The following is a 14,004-nucleotide window of genomic DNA, read 5'->3' as shown; positions in this document are numbered from 1 at the left end:
AGAACTAATGGTACTAGGGATTAAACGTGTGTTCCAATGAGAAGAGTAATCCCTTAATCCATACACTTACCAGTATTGGCTCTGGGAATAGTTCCAGCTGTGCCCTGTATAGAACATCATCCAGTGCTCTACGTGCTGCGTCCCACTCTCCATTGTAGCTAAAAGGGACATGAACATGTTAATGCCAAGGAATTCTAGAAGCAATCTGTCATTTGCAATTATAAAATAACTTGTGCCAAGAGAACTGACAGAAATACAGGTCTGGCACACAGTTATCCTAATTCATCCATCATCTTTTCTTTCTTACAGTAGATTGCCCTGGAATTCACTATATCTGGCATCTTTATTTCATAGCTCCCAATGGGCAAATACACCAAAAAGATTTTAATCCATATCTCTGGAAATATGCTTTCATTGATGAGGTTAACCTCCTAAGGGTACTTTCACACCTGCGGCAGAGGATTCCGGCAGGCAGTTCGTCGCCAGATCCGTCAAAACATATGCAAACTGATGGCAGGATCCTGATCCGTATGACAAATACGTTGAATTGCCGGATCCGTCTCTCCGGTGTCATCCGGAAAAACGGATCCGGCATTTATTTTTTTCACATTTGTTTGCGGTCTGAGAATGCGCAGACCGCAAAAACTGATCAGTTTTGCCGGAACACTCGGCATTAATGCATTTCAATAGGAAAAATGCCGGATACGGCAAGTGTTCCAGAATTTTGGATGGAGATAAACTCAATGCCGGAAAAGAATAACGCAAGTGTGAAAGTACCCTTAGTCACATTAAAATTGGAAAAAAAACTCCCAAAAATGAAACTTTTTTACTGGAAGTTTTTAATCGGTGTCTGAAGTAAATCTTGTTGGCGCACAACTCGGGAGACACTATTGCATTTTTAGTGACAATTAATTTTAGCCTTAAGGACCAATAATATTTCCCCCCTTTGTGTCCCAGCAGTCATAACTTTTAAATTTTTTCTTATAAATGCTCTCTTTATTTTGCGGGATTAGCTGTAGGCTTTTATTAAGGAACCATTTTGGGGTGTATATATAGTGTAGTAGATTGCGGTTTATCTTTCTCCCTGAAAATAAAATAAAATAAAATCTATTTTAACATTATTTTGTAGAATTTATGGTATTCACTGTGTGGTATAAATAACATAACTTTATTATGTGGGTCAGTGCAATGATGATAATACCACATTTCTACACATTCTGTATTTTTCCTTTCCTTCTGCAGGCTGTCAGCGCTGCAAGTGCTCCCCCTCCTCTTACAGACTGAAAGAGAGGGGGGCAGCTGTTTTATCTGCTCATATCTCTGGATTGGTAGGAGCTAGATATATGGGCTTTGTAATGTTTGAAAGCCGGCATTCCAAGCTTTCAAACAATACCTGAACAGCATTATCTTCACTACATGGGAAGATATCACTGTTAGAAATAAGAATGCAGTCAATATAACAAAGTGAAAGCATTGGCAGGTTTTACCACATTTATTCCCAACTAGATTTCTAACAGTGATATCTCCTGCTTATTTTGGGCTAATGCTGTCATTTTGTTCTTGTATGCAAGACTAGAATGCCAGCTTCTAGCTGCTACCAATCAGGAGATATCAGCAGCTAAAGCAGCCCAGCCTTCTAATTCTGCCCGAGCCCAGCTCCAGCAGAACAGTTAAGTCCTTTTCCCACAGCCCGAGCTAAGCTCAGGCAAAACAGTTAGGTGGTTAAAAGTGTTTTCTTAGATTTTTTAAAGTGATGACCTATCTTCTGGATAGGTCATCAGTATTTGATTGGTGGGGGTCTCACACCTTGGATCGCCACAGATCAGCTGTTTGAGAAGGCACAGGCACAAGTGGCGCAGCAGCCTTCTTTCAGCTCACCAAGCACAGTGCCGTACACTGTATAGTGGCTGTACTTGGTATTGCAGCTCAGCCTCATTCACTTCTATGGGACTGAGCTGCCCCTAGGCCATGTGACTGAAGAACGTGACATCACGTGGCCTAGGCAAAGCTGCAAGAAGGACGCTACTGCGAGCACCGGTGCCTTCTCAAGCAGTTGATCGTCGGGGGTCCCAGGTGTCAGATCCCCACCGATCAGACACTGATGACCTATCCAAAGGATAGGCCATCAGTTAAAGTACCTCAGAAAACCATTTTAATATGCAAAATATCACAATATGCAAAATATACTCCTTGTATTCCTTATTTTCCTAATGTGGAGACAAAAAAAACCCTCAATGGCATCAAACGGTTAACTCAAGTTTCTCTGCATTATACCAGATCTGAGATACAATTTACACCGAACGCGATAAATTCTTCGCCCCCTTGCACATGGCCTTGGTTAGATTAGCTACCATGAAAAATAAGTAGACAGGTGGGTGTAGGACTGAAAACCGCTCATCTCCTAATGGCTCTGCCATCTCTGGCTGTGGGTACCTGTTCACATTGGTTGCCATGGAGTCAGCACTTTCTTTATGAGCACTGTACTTTTCATGTTGTTACAGCAATGAGCTAAAATCTGAGGTATTAACAGTTATTCTGGAACAGATTGCCATCAATATACAGAAATCAGTCCGCCCGATTAAAAAGCGACCACTTTTATAAAACACTAGCAGAAGGACCCGGCTTCGCACGGGTATATTTCATCTATTTTATTTAATGTTTGTGCGTAGTTAAAAAATATTGACAATTATCAACAGTATCCTCCATAACAGTGACATCTACAGCACCCTGCCCCTTTAACAGTGAACTCCACAGTTCCCCACCCCTTAACACTGACCCCCCCCACAGTGCCCCGCCACTTTAAAAAGGGACCTCCACAGCAGCCTATCCCCTTAACTTTGACCTTCACAGCAGCTCGCCCCTTTAACAGTGCGTTTCACAGTACCCTACTCACTTGACAGTGACCTCCACAGTACCCCGCTGCCCTAACAGTGACCTCCACAGCAGTTGCCCCTTTAATAGAGGCCCCTGCCCTCTTAACAGTGACCTCCACAGTGACCGACCATTTAACATTAACCTCCACAGCGCCCTTCCCCCTTAATGCTAGGGCTACACGACATGTGTTGCGCGACATTTTGTTTCAAAATTTTTATAATAATGGGCTATAGTGTCGCACTGCGGGATGTGACATGCTGCGACTGCGACACAACAGTCGCAAAAAATCCATCCAAGATGGATGCATGTAGCAGTGTAGTTGTGCTCTATGTGTCGTGTGACTTATTGTCGTCCTGTAGCCCTAGCCTAAAGCGGACCTACAGCAGTAAAGAAAAACGTCTGGGTTGTTATGGAAACCTGGAGAACCTGTGTGCCAAATTTGGTGAATATCGGTTCAGTCGTTTGGTCGCGCATAAAGAACAGACATACGTCGGAACAGACAGAAACTCATATATATATATATATATATATATATATATATATATATATATATATATATATATACATACATAGTCCTGATCAAAAGTTTAACCCCTTAAGGACTTAGCATGGGTCCCGAATCCTTAAGGACCCATGACGTACCGGTACGTCATGGCTTTAATTCGCGATTCCGGCGCCGCGGGGGTTAATTGGAACAGGATGCCGGCTGAAATCATTCAGCCGACACCCCGTAACAACACGGGGGGGTCATTTGACGATCGCAGAAAACCGCAGGTCAATTTAGACCTGCGGTTTGCTGCGCTTTTAGCAGATTCTGATCCCCGCGGTCTTAAAATGCCCGAAATAAAGTTTTATTAACCCCCCCTGCACCCCTGAATGATATTATGTGGGCGGGTGGTGCAGGGGGGCTGTCGCAGGCGGTGCTGGAGGCGGGATCGCGATCGCCCGCCCGCCTCCCCTTGAATAATCGTTGGCGTCTAGTGGGTATACCAGGGTGCCAGCACATTGCTGACACCCTGGTATAAACGGCTGACATCGGTGATGCGATGTCAGCCGTTTAACCCTTTCCATACAGCGGTCCGTACGGACCACTGTATGGAAAAGGTTAACAGCTCAGGGAGCTCCCTCCCTCTCCCATCAGGGGGCTGCTGTGCCTTTGCAGCCCCCCCGATGGGAGAGGCAGAGAGCCCCCAGACAGCCCCGTCCTTACCCTTCCCCGTCTGCGAAGTTCTGACCAGTACTGAGCAGACGGGGAAGGTTCCCATGGCAACAGGACACAGTCTCAGGCATCCTGCTGTCCATGGTGCTGAACAGATCTGTGCTAAAGGCAGAGATCTGTTCAGACAAAGTGTAAGTAAAATACAGTACAGTACAATATATATTGTACTGTACTGTATTATACAGACATCAGACCCACTGGATCTTCAAGAACCAAGTGGGTCTGGGTCAAAAAAAGTAAAAAAAAAGTGAAAAAAGATTTAAAAAAAAAAAAACACATTTATCACTGAATAAAAAATAAATAAAAAAATTACACTACACATATTAGGTATCGCCGCGTCCGTAACGACCTGATCTATAAAACGGTCATGTTACTTTCCCCGCACGGTGAACGCCATAAAAATAAAAAATAAAAACCATGAGAAAATTTAAATTTTGCCCACCTTACTTCCCAAAAAAGGTAATAAAAGTGATCAAAAAAGTCGCATGTACGCCAAAATAGTACCAATCAAACCGTCATCTCATCCCGCAAAAATCATACCCTACCCAAGATAATCGCCCAAAAACTGAAAAAACTGCCTTCCAAAAACCGTATGGCATTCCTTTCCTTCTGCGCCCTGCCGTGTGCCCGTACAGCGGTTTATGACCACATATGGGGTGTTTCTGTAAACTACAGAATCAGGGCCATAAATATTGAGTTTTGTTTGGCTGTTAACCCTTGCTTTGTAACTGGAAAAAAAATTAGAAAAAAATGGAAAATCTGCCAAAAGAGTGAAATTTTGAAATTGTATCTCTATTTTCCATTAAATCTTGTGCAACACCTAAAGGGTTAACAGTTTGTAAAATCAGTTTTGAATACCTTAAGGGGTGTAGTTTCTTAGATGGGGTCACTTTTATGGAGTTTCTACTCTAGGGATGCATCAGGGGGGCTTCAAATGGGACATGGTGTCAAAAAACCAGTCCAGCAAAATCTGGCTTCCAAAAACCATACGGCGCACCTTTCCCTCTACGCCCTACTGTGTGCCCGTACAGTAGTATACGGCCACATATGGGGTGTTTCTGTAAACGGCAGAGTCAGGGCAATAAAGATACAGTCTTGTTTGGCTGTTAACCCTTGCTTTGTTAGTGGAAAAAATGGGTTAAAATGGAAAATTAGGCAAAAAAATGAAATTCTCAAATTTCATCCCCATTTGCCAATAACTCTTGTGCAACACCTAAAGGGTTAACGAAGTTTGTAAAATCAGTTTTGAATACCTTGAGGGGTGTAGTTTATAGAATGGGGTCATTTTTGGGCGGTTTCTATTATGTAAGCCTCGCAAAGTGACTTCAGACCTGTAGTGGTCCCTAAAAATTGGGTTTTTGTAAATTTCTGAAAAATTTTAAGATTTGCTTCTAAACTTCTAAGCCTTGTAACATCCCCAAAAAATAAAATATCATTCCCAAAATGCTACAAACATGAAGTAGACATATGGGGAATGTAAAGTCATCACAATTTTTGGGGGTATTACTATGTATTACAGAAGTAGAGAAACTGAAACTTTGAAATTTGCAAATTTTTTGGTAAATATGGTATTTTTTTATGCAAAAAAATAAACTTTTTTGACCCAATTTTAGCAGTGTCATGAAGTACAATATGTGACGAAAAAACAATCTCAGAACGGCCTGGATAAGTCAAAGCGTTTTAAAGTTATCAGCACTTAAAGTGACACTGGTCAGATTTGCAAAAAATGGCCAAGTCCTTAAGGTGAAATAGGGCTGAGTCCTTAAGGGGTTAAGACCACTTGAAAAATGGCAAAAAATCATATTTAGCATGGCTGGATCTTAACAAGGTTCCAAGTAGAGCTTCAACATGCAACAAGAAATGGGAGTGAGACAAAACCTTTTTTGAGCATTCAATTTAATGAAAACAATGAATAAACTGAAACAGGCTGTTTTTCAGCTGATCAAACGTTAAAGGACCACACGTCCAAAAAAAAAAAAAAAAAAAACTAAACCCCCCCCCCCCCCCCCCCCAAAACAGAAATCCAACTTCCAAACATGAACTCAGTAATGAGTAGCTCCGCCGTTATTATTTATCACTTCCAAAATTCGTTTCGGCATGCTTGAAGCAAGCGTTTCCATGAGGTGAGTGGGAACATTTCTCCAAGTGGTGAAGACAGCCGCACGAAGGCCATCTACTGTCTGGAACTGTTGTCCATTTTTGTAAACTTCCCTTGCCATCCATCCCCAAAGGTTCTCAATTGGATTTAGATCAGGGGAACACGCAGGATGGGCCAAAAGAGTGATGTTATTCTCCTGGAAGAAGTCCCTTGTCCTGCGGGCATTGTGTACTGTAGCGTTGTCCTCTTGAAAAACCCAGTCGTTACCACACAGACGAGGGCCCTCAGTCATGAGGAATGCTCTCTGCAACATCTGAACATAGCCAGCGGCCATTTGACGCCCCTGCAGTTCCTGAAGCTCCATTGTTCCACTGAAGGAAAAAGCACCCCAGACCATTATGGCGCCCCCTCCACTGTGGCACGTAGAAAACATCTAAGGTGGGATCTGCTTGTCATGCCAGTTACGTTGGAAACCATCAGGACCATCAAGGTTAAATTTTTTCTCATTAGAGAATAAAACTTTCTTCCACCTTTGAATGTCCCATGTTTGGTGCTCTCTTGCAAAGTCCAAACGAGAAGTTCTGTGGTATTCAAGGAGACGAGGTCTTTGAAGACGTTTTTTGTTTTTGAAGCCCTTCAGTCTCAGATGCCGTCTGATGGTTATGGGGCTGCAGTCAGCACCAGTAAGGGCATTAATTTGGGTCAAGGATCGTCCAGTGTCTTGACGGACAGCCAATAGGATCCTCTGGCTCAGTGCTGATGAATTTTTTTTGGGTCTTCCACTTGACTTTTTTGTTCCATAACCCTCAGGATCATTTAAGAAATTCCAAATGACTGTCTTACTGCGTCCCACCTCAGCAGCGATGGCGCACTGTGAGAGACCCTGCTTATACAGTTCAACAACCAACCCGACCACGTTCAAAAAGGGAGAGTTTTTTTGCCTTTGCCATCACAACGTGTCAGACAGAAAACGACAATGAATCCACATCTTTGCACAGATTTAGCCATGTGGTCCTAAAATTTGGATCAGCTGAAAAACAGCCTGTTTCAGTTTAATCGTTATTTTCAATTAATTGAATGCTCAAATTTTTTTTGGTCTCACTCCCATTTCTTCTTGTTGCATATTGAAGCTCTACTGTGCCACCAATGAAAATAATACAATAGAGGGAGGGGGGGCCGCACTGGCCACCAATGAAATTAAAACTGGGGAGGGAGGGGGTCTGCCCCCTGCTGCCTGGCAGCCCTTGATCTCTTATAGGGGGCTATGATATGCACATACGTGTTCTTTCATGGACCCATTGACTTGAATGGGTCCGTGAACCGTTGTCCGTCAAAAAAAATAGGACAGGTCATATTTTTTTGACGGACAGGAAACACGGATCACGGATGCGGCTGCAAAACGGTGCATTTTCCGATTTTTCCACGGACCCATTAAAAGTCAATGGGTCTGCGAAAAAAAACGGAAAACGGCACAACGGCCACGGGTGCACACAACGGTCGTGTGCAGGAGGCCTAAAACTAAGGAGGTGGAAAATCTTTAATATTAAAGATTTCAGCCTCCATTGTCGCACTGTACATTGAGAAATAAGTCTTCAAAATAAAAACTAAAAAAAATTACCTATTACCAATAGGGAAAGTGAATTTTCAAAGACTTGCTTAAATCTAATTGCAGACACACATAAGACACAGTACTGCCAATCCATATATATTAAACCCCCTAAAAAAAGAAAAGGGTCGTATTACTTCGTACATAGGAGCTGTGCTTGGTACCACACTCAGCCACACTAACTTCTATGGAGCTGAGCTGCTCCTAGGCCACGTGATCGATGAACGTGTCGTCACTGGCCTAGAGTAAACCGCTAGAAGGCCGCGGCACTACTGCGAGCGCCTCTGCCTTCTCGAACAGCTGATCAGCGGGTGTCAGACCTCCACCAATCAGATTATGAAGACCTATCCAGAGGATAAGTCATCAGTATTAACATCTCAGACATCTCATTTAAGCCACTTGCTTTCTGAAGACAGTTTTGAGGCTTTTTTTTCTTTTCTTACAGGGGCAGAATAAAACGTCCTATTTAAACTACTCCTGATGATAATGTTCGCCGAGCTATTTCCAGCTTCTACCTAGTGGTGTCAGCCGTATAGTATGGTCAAAATTGCAGACAGGCTGCCTTTAAAATGGGTTGGGCTACTACTGCTTTTAGGTTTAAGCAGTAGAACACTGTATTTTACAATTTTATTAATTTACACTCATTAAAAATGCTTGTTTCTTACAAGGCAATTCTATTTCTATCCTAATTATGGTGGCCCTCTTTGTTGGTCCATGAATAAGATTCAGATCACATGGCTGCATTCCCTGCGGTGGAACCACAGCGGCGCTCACTGTGCATGTGCTCCACCTAAACTGGCTCTAAGCAAGACCAGCAGTAAGTCGAGCGTGTGCAGCGAGTGTCTGAAACTTGAAGACACAGAAGCTTATTGAGACGTTTCATGTATGTCCAAACAATTGATTTACATTTGCATGATGACTGATAATTGACTGCGAACGCTCAGCAATGCAGGCTTATCGATGACACAGAAAGTGAGCACTACTATGAAAATAAATGCTATGCTGACATAATCCTGTTAAATGTCATTCTCAATATATCTTCCCAACTTCAGTAGCTAATTTGGAAAAACATAAAGAAGGCAAAAAAAAATAAAATACTAGCACACTACGCCCACAGCTACATCTATCTAATAATATCCAAACAGCAAACGATCTGTAGGAGCCACATGAAAACAAGTATTATCTTATATAATATTCAGATGCCAGTTAAGCTATAGGCACATAGGGGGGTCATTTACTTGCATTACTTTTCTGGTGTTGAAAAGTCGCAGATTTTGTCACAAGTGTTGATTTTCGACAAAATGTTCTACTTTTTAGCTTTTTCCCGACTACCTTCCCCACTTTCCCAAAAAGTGAGCGTGCTATTGACGAGAGAAGGTGGGCACTCCGTGGCCCAATTAATTGAACAGTATGTGCGTCCGAAAACTGGAGCACATTACAGCGGAAATCTACTCCAGCAACTGGTTGGAGCAGATTTCAGTACTGGTGCATGGACAGTGGAAGAAGCACCAAATTTACGTGGACGCCTACGATTCTTAATAAGTTGGTTGGACCTCCCGCCTGCGGGGTTTTTACTAAGACTGGTGTGTGAAACACCAGTCTTTAGTAAATGACCCCCACACTGTATACAAATTCTGAGCTGGCACTTGGTAGGAAACAGAACGGTTGCACACAGCATCCAAGAAAACGGATCAAATCTTACAATGAGTAGTAAATGCCAGTCAGGAGCTGCACCATAAACTCCGAGGACACTGGGATTCGGTTCTTGACACCTAGGTATTTTCTTGCATGTTGCCGAGGATATCCACATATACAGAGCCTGAAAAACAAGATCAATAAGAAATGAGGGTAGAGGGAAGCAGGAGGAGCAAGGGTGCACAGAGTGGCTTAGGTCTGGCCTCAGTTCATTAGCATATGGATTAAACGTACCTTTTCTCTAGGATAAAGCAATGGATCGCTAAGTGACAGATATCATTGCATTCAGATGAGCTTGTCCTACAAGGCATTGTGCCATTGTACATTTTTCTTAAAGGAGTTGTGCACCGCTACATTATTGACTTTCTATCCTCAGGTTAGGTCGCCAATATCAGATCAGTGGGGGTCAGATTCTCAGGACTCCTTTCCGGTTTAAAGGGGTGGCGGTGCTTGTGCCGCATCCTCTTAACTCTTTAAAGGGGTTATCCGGTAATTTATATGGAGGACCTATCCTCTGGATAGGTCTTCAAGAACAGTTTGTCGGAGGTCTGACACCTGGGACCACTGCCGATCAGTTGTGAGAAGAAACCGATGCTCCATGAGCACCGCAGCCTCTTCCTAGGCCACGTGACGTCACCGTACATTGGTCACATGGCCTAGTTACGGCTCAGCCCCACTGAAGTAAATGGGGCTGAGCTGCAATACCAAGCAAAGCCATTATACAATGTACGGCGCTGTGCTTGGCTGCGCTCACCCATGGCGGCTCCCTTCAAACAGCTGCTCTGCGGGTGTCCAAAGAGTCTCTCCCCTGCCGATCTGATATTGATAACCTATCCCGAGGACAGTTCATCAATACTGTAGCACTGCACATTCCCTTTAATCGGCAATCACACATTTACATTATTCATATACTGCCACGGCATGCAGGTGGCACAGTCCACAAAGTTACAGCTTACTAAAGCTATGAGCAGAAAACGGTAAAACCAGTCAAATACCTGAAACACTGTCCAAAAAGATAAGGCAGTTAGAGGCCGCTGGCCATATCTGTGCGCACATCGCGCCATTTCCTGAACAAGGCTGTTATTTTGCTCAGTCACACAGAAAATTAAACTGAGCTGGCACTTTTTCAAGCACCGTTCTGTCCATTAGCTACTATATTAATACATGTCGTGCAGAGATGATTGGGATGGAGTCCGGCCAGTACTATTGACTGACTCCACACTTAATTAGTTAAGTGATCAATACACTCCAGTCGGCAATCGTTCAGCAGCGCTGCTCATTTCCACTATGGCATTTACAATGTAAACCAGTGCTTGAGGGCAGAAAGCTTTAAGAATAAAATGTATTTTGTTCATTTTGGAAGCGCTAGAAAATATTGCGGATACTGCCTGGATTCTTACTCATTCCGAAATGATACTTACATTAAAAAGAATTGATACGATTGGTTTTCTGTTGTGGAATTATAAAAAGACTCCCCCAGTGCTCCCGAACAGGATAAAACAAAAGACTTAGGGCTCATGCACACAAACCTATTTTTTTGCTTTATCCATTCCGGGGTTTTTTGCAGTCCGTATGTGGAACCATTCACTTCAATGGGGCCTCAAAAGGAACAGAAATGACTCAGTGTGCATTCTGTGTCTGTATGTCCGGATAGCTATTCCGCAATAGAACACGTCCTATTATTGTCCGCATAACAGACAAGGATAGGACAGTCCTATTAGGGGCCGACCGTTCCGTCCGGTAACACGCAACGGTCGTGTGCATGAGGCCTTGGGAGGAGATTTATCAAGACCGATGCTTTTTGCGCTGGTTTTGATATCCCTTGCAATGCTAGAGAATGCACCTAAATTTCAAATGAAGCGCAGGCCTCATAAATTAGGTGCATCCTCCGGCAGCCCGTGCGCCTAAACAGGAATCTGCCGTACATTTCTGGCTTCATTTGCACCAAAAAACTGGTGTAAATGTATCTCCAGTTGGTCATGCCCCTTTCCCCATCCCCTTTTTCTCCCAAAGAGTTTAAAAAAGTCACAAACACACAGCTTGCAACTTTTTATAGCCACTTTACTGGCGCAAGGGAGATGATAAATCTTCCCCTTAGTTGCCCATCTTCTCCAGCTCCGTAGCTCCGATCCTTCTCTGGTTACTGTTTACAGGCTGCTGCGGTGACACAGCTGTATACGGCATGTGCCTGCTGCAGCCAATCACTGGCTTCAGCGGCATACAGTACAAGACACTGAAACCATTTATTTTGCATATTTGTATATATCGATGTGGAAATGCAGAGTCCACTGCAAAGGGTATACTGACAGATACTTTTTGTGGGTCAGTCAATAAATATTTCTAAAACTCAGCACATAAATATGTATTGTGCAAATCGCTTCTGTAATTTTTGTGTGATGTCTTAAAGGGGTTGTCTCACCTTAGCAAATGGCATTTATCATGTAGAGAATTGTAGTTAGTACAAAGCAATTAGCAATGTATTGTGATTGTCCATATGGCCTCCTTTGCTGGCTTGATTCAATGAATCTGATAAGTGGAGAAAGAGGCACTTTCTGTAATAAGATATATTACAGTTTTTTATCTTTGCTTGTACTATTGATTTGTAGAAATCTGTATATAAATTGGAGTAAAGACGTTGTCAGAGTTAAAAATAAAAAAAGAAAAGTTCAAAAATGGGAAGGTGTTAAAACAATAAAATACATTTTAAACACTGGTTCAAAACTGCTCCAGTATTGCAGCTCCTCCCCATCGCTGCAGCCGTGATGGCAGCAGTCATGTGCGGTATATGGGCAATTCATGGCTGCAGCCAATCATTGGCATCAGCAATATACAGAACGAGACAACTGAGGCCAGTGGTTGACTGCAGCAGTCATGTATGTTTATATGGGCATGTCGCCATCTGCAGTCACTCAAGCCAAGGAATGCCGAGAAGATAAAAGCAGCAGCACAGGAGCGGATGAGGTTTGAACCAATCCCTATATACTGTAAATACGATCGCAACAGGGTTTGTGTGTACATAAGGTAACATGATCACAGATTGGGCCCTTTTACAATAGTATATAGGAGCAAAAAGGACCTATCAAAAATTAAATTTCTCAGAGACCAAATTGATCTCAACAGCAGCCTATCACACAATACACTGTTTTGCATAGGGTTTGCAAGAACATGAGTCAAGGCTCAATGCTCACAGTTGGTTGCCTACATGTTTTACAGGCATAGCTTGGAGGCTATTCTGAAAGATGTGAAGTTCGTGCAAGATGAAGATATTGTATTTATTACTGGAAATAATTTATTTTCCTTATGTGTTAGTCTTCAATTTTTTCTTAACCCCTTCCAACACCGCTACGTACTGTACACTTACTGCACAGGGGGGGAGCAGTTCTTGCACTGTGCAATAAATATACGGCATGAGGATGACGGTGGCATAGAGTGAAAAATTACCGTGAAGTCCAATTTATAAAGGTAGTAACTGAATAAAAGACATTTAGGAATCATTATCGTATATGAAGGCACACAATAAATAGATGTTCAATCTTACCTTGAGGACATATGACACAGGGATCGGAGGGAAGGTGCTGGCATGAAGTTTAAGGCAGAATTATAGCATAACAAGAGGAACGACAGCACTTCAAATCTAGAGGAACACAGATACAATACCGCGTCACTACAGACATTTCATGAAAAACAGTCACTGAAATACATATTTCAAGCCAGTTATTTATATCCATGTATATTTAGTATGAACGTATTCCAATGGCGCACATTGGTTTCTATCTCAGACAGGTTTTACAAAGGTAGCTTTTTGTCCTACGGAGGCCCCTGTACTCTGAACGGTGACGTCACCGCAAGCGGTTTCCCGGGCAACAGACCAACAAGCTCCCTCGCGCTGCGCGTGCTTCCGGCCGGGGCCGCGCTGCTGCTGGTAGGTGAGCCAGGAGGACGCCGCGATTTAAAAGAACAGCATCACTAGAAGAATACTACGGCAACCCACCCACAGTGAATGCCACATCGGACCATCAACTAAAGGACCATTCTGGATGAATAATAAGGTAGTTACAGCAACATTACTATTAAAACTAGTCTTGCTTCTTATATGTCTAAATGCCAATAACTATATAAACTGACCCTCACAGCACTCACTTTCAGAGCCAGCCGCCCAGTTACTCAGGCTGGCACTGACTGATATTGCCAATTTAAAGGATTAGTTGTCTTGACTGTGTACTCCAGCGCTTTCTGTCCCACATCACCCACGGGTGATATACCACAGGTTTTACAAATCTGATACACCATACATGCACCCTCAAAGTCATAGCCAACTAATCAACCAAACTGTGGCAGGACACTGGCATAACCAGAGGAAATCCAGATTTAGCCTAATTTACATGGTATTTAGATTGTACCCATGCATTCTATGTGTGTACACCTTCAAAAAGCAGTTCAAAGCGTATATGTGTTTTGAATGGGGAGGGAGGAGAAAGCTGCAGTCAAACACCTCTGGCTGCGGCTTAACTT

General features: G+C 43.0%; 1 protein-coding gene across 6 annotated transcripts in view; it reads right to left on the bottom strand.

The window, feature by feature from the left end:
* The window catches only part of FAM126A (family with sequence similarity 126 member A), a 162,340-nt gene that overhangs the window by 22,263 nt on the left and 126,073 nt on the right, over window positions 1-14,004 (bottom strand). For all 6 annotated transcript variants that reach the window (XM_040433670.1, XM_040433672.1, XM_040433676.1 and 3 more), the window contains 3 exons: window positions 13,031-13,126; window positions 9,500-9,616; window positions 71-158 (listed from right to left, as the gene is read on the bottom strand). In XM_040433670.1, the coding sequence (XP_040289604.1) occupies window positions 71-158; window positions 9,500-9,616; window positions 13,031-13,126 (301 nt within the window). The remainder of the gene's footprint in view (window positions 1-70; window positions 159-9,499; window positions 9,617-13,030; window positions 13,127-14,004) is intronic.

This window comes from Bufo bufo, chromosome 5 (assembly GCF_905171765.1).
Source record: "Bufo bufo chromosome 5, aBufBuf1.1, whole genome shotgun sequence".
Lineage (NCBI taxonomy): Eukaryota > Metazoa > Chordata > Amphibia > Anura > Bufonidae > Bufo > Bufo bufo.
This window is presented reverse-complemented; position numbering and strand designations above follow the sequence as displayed.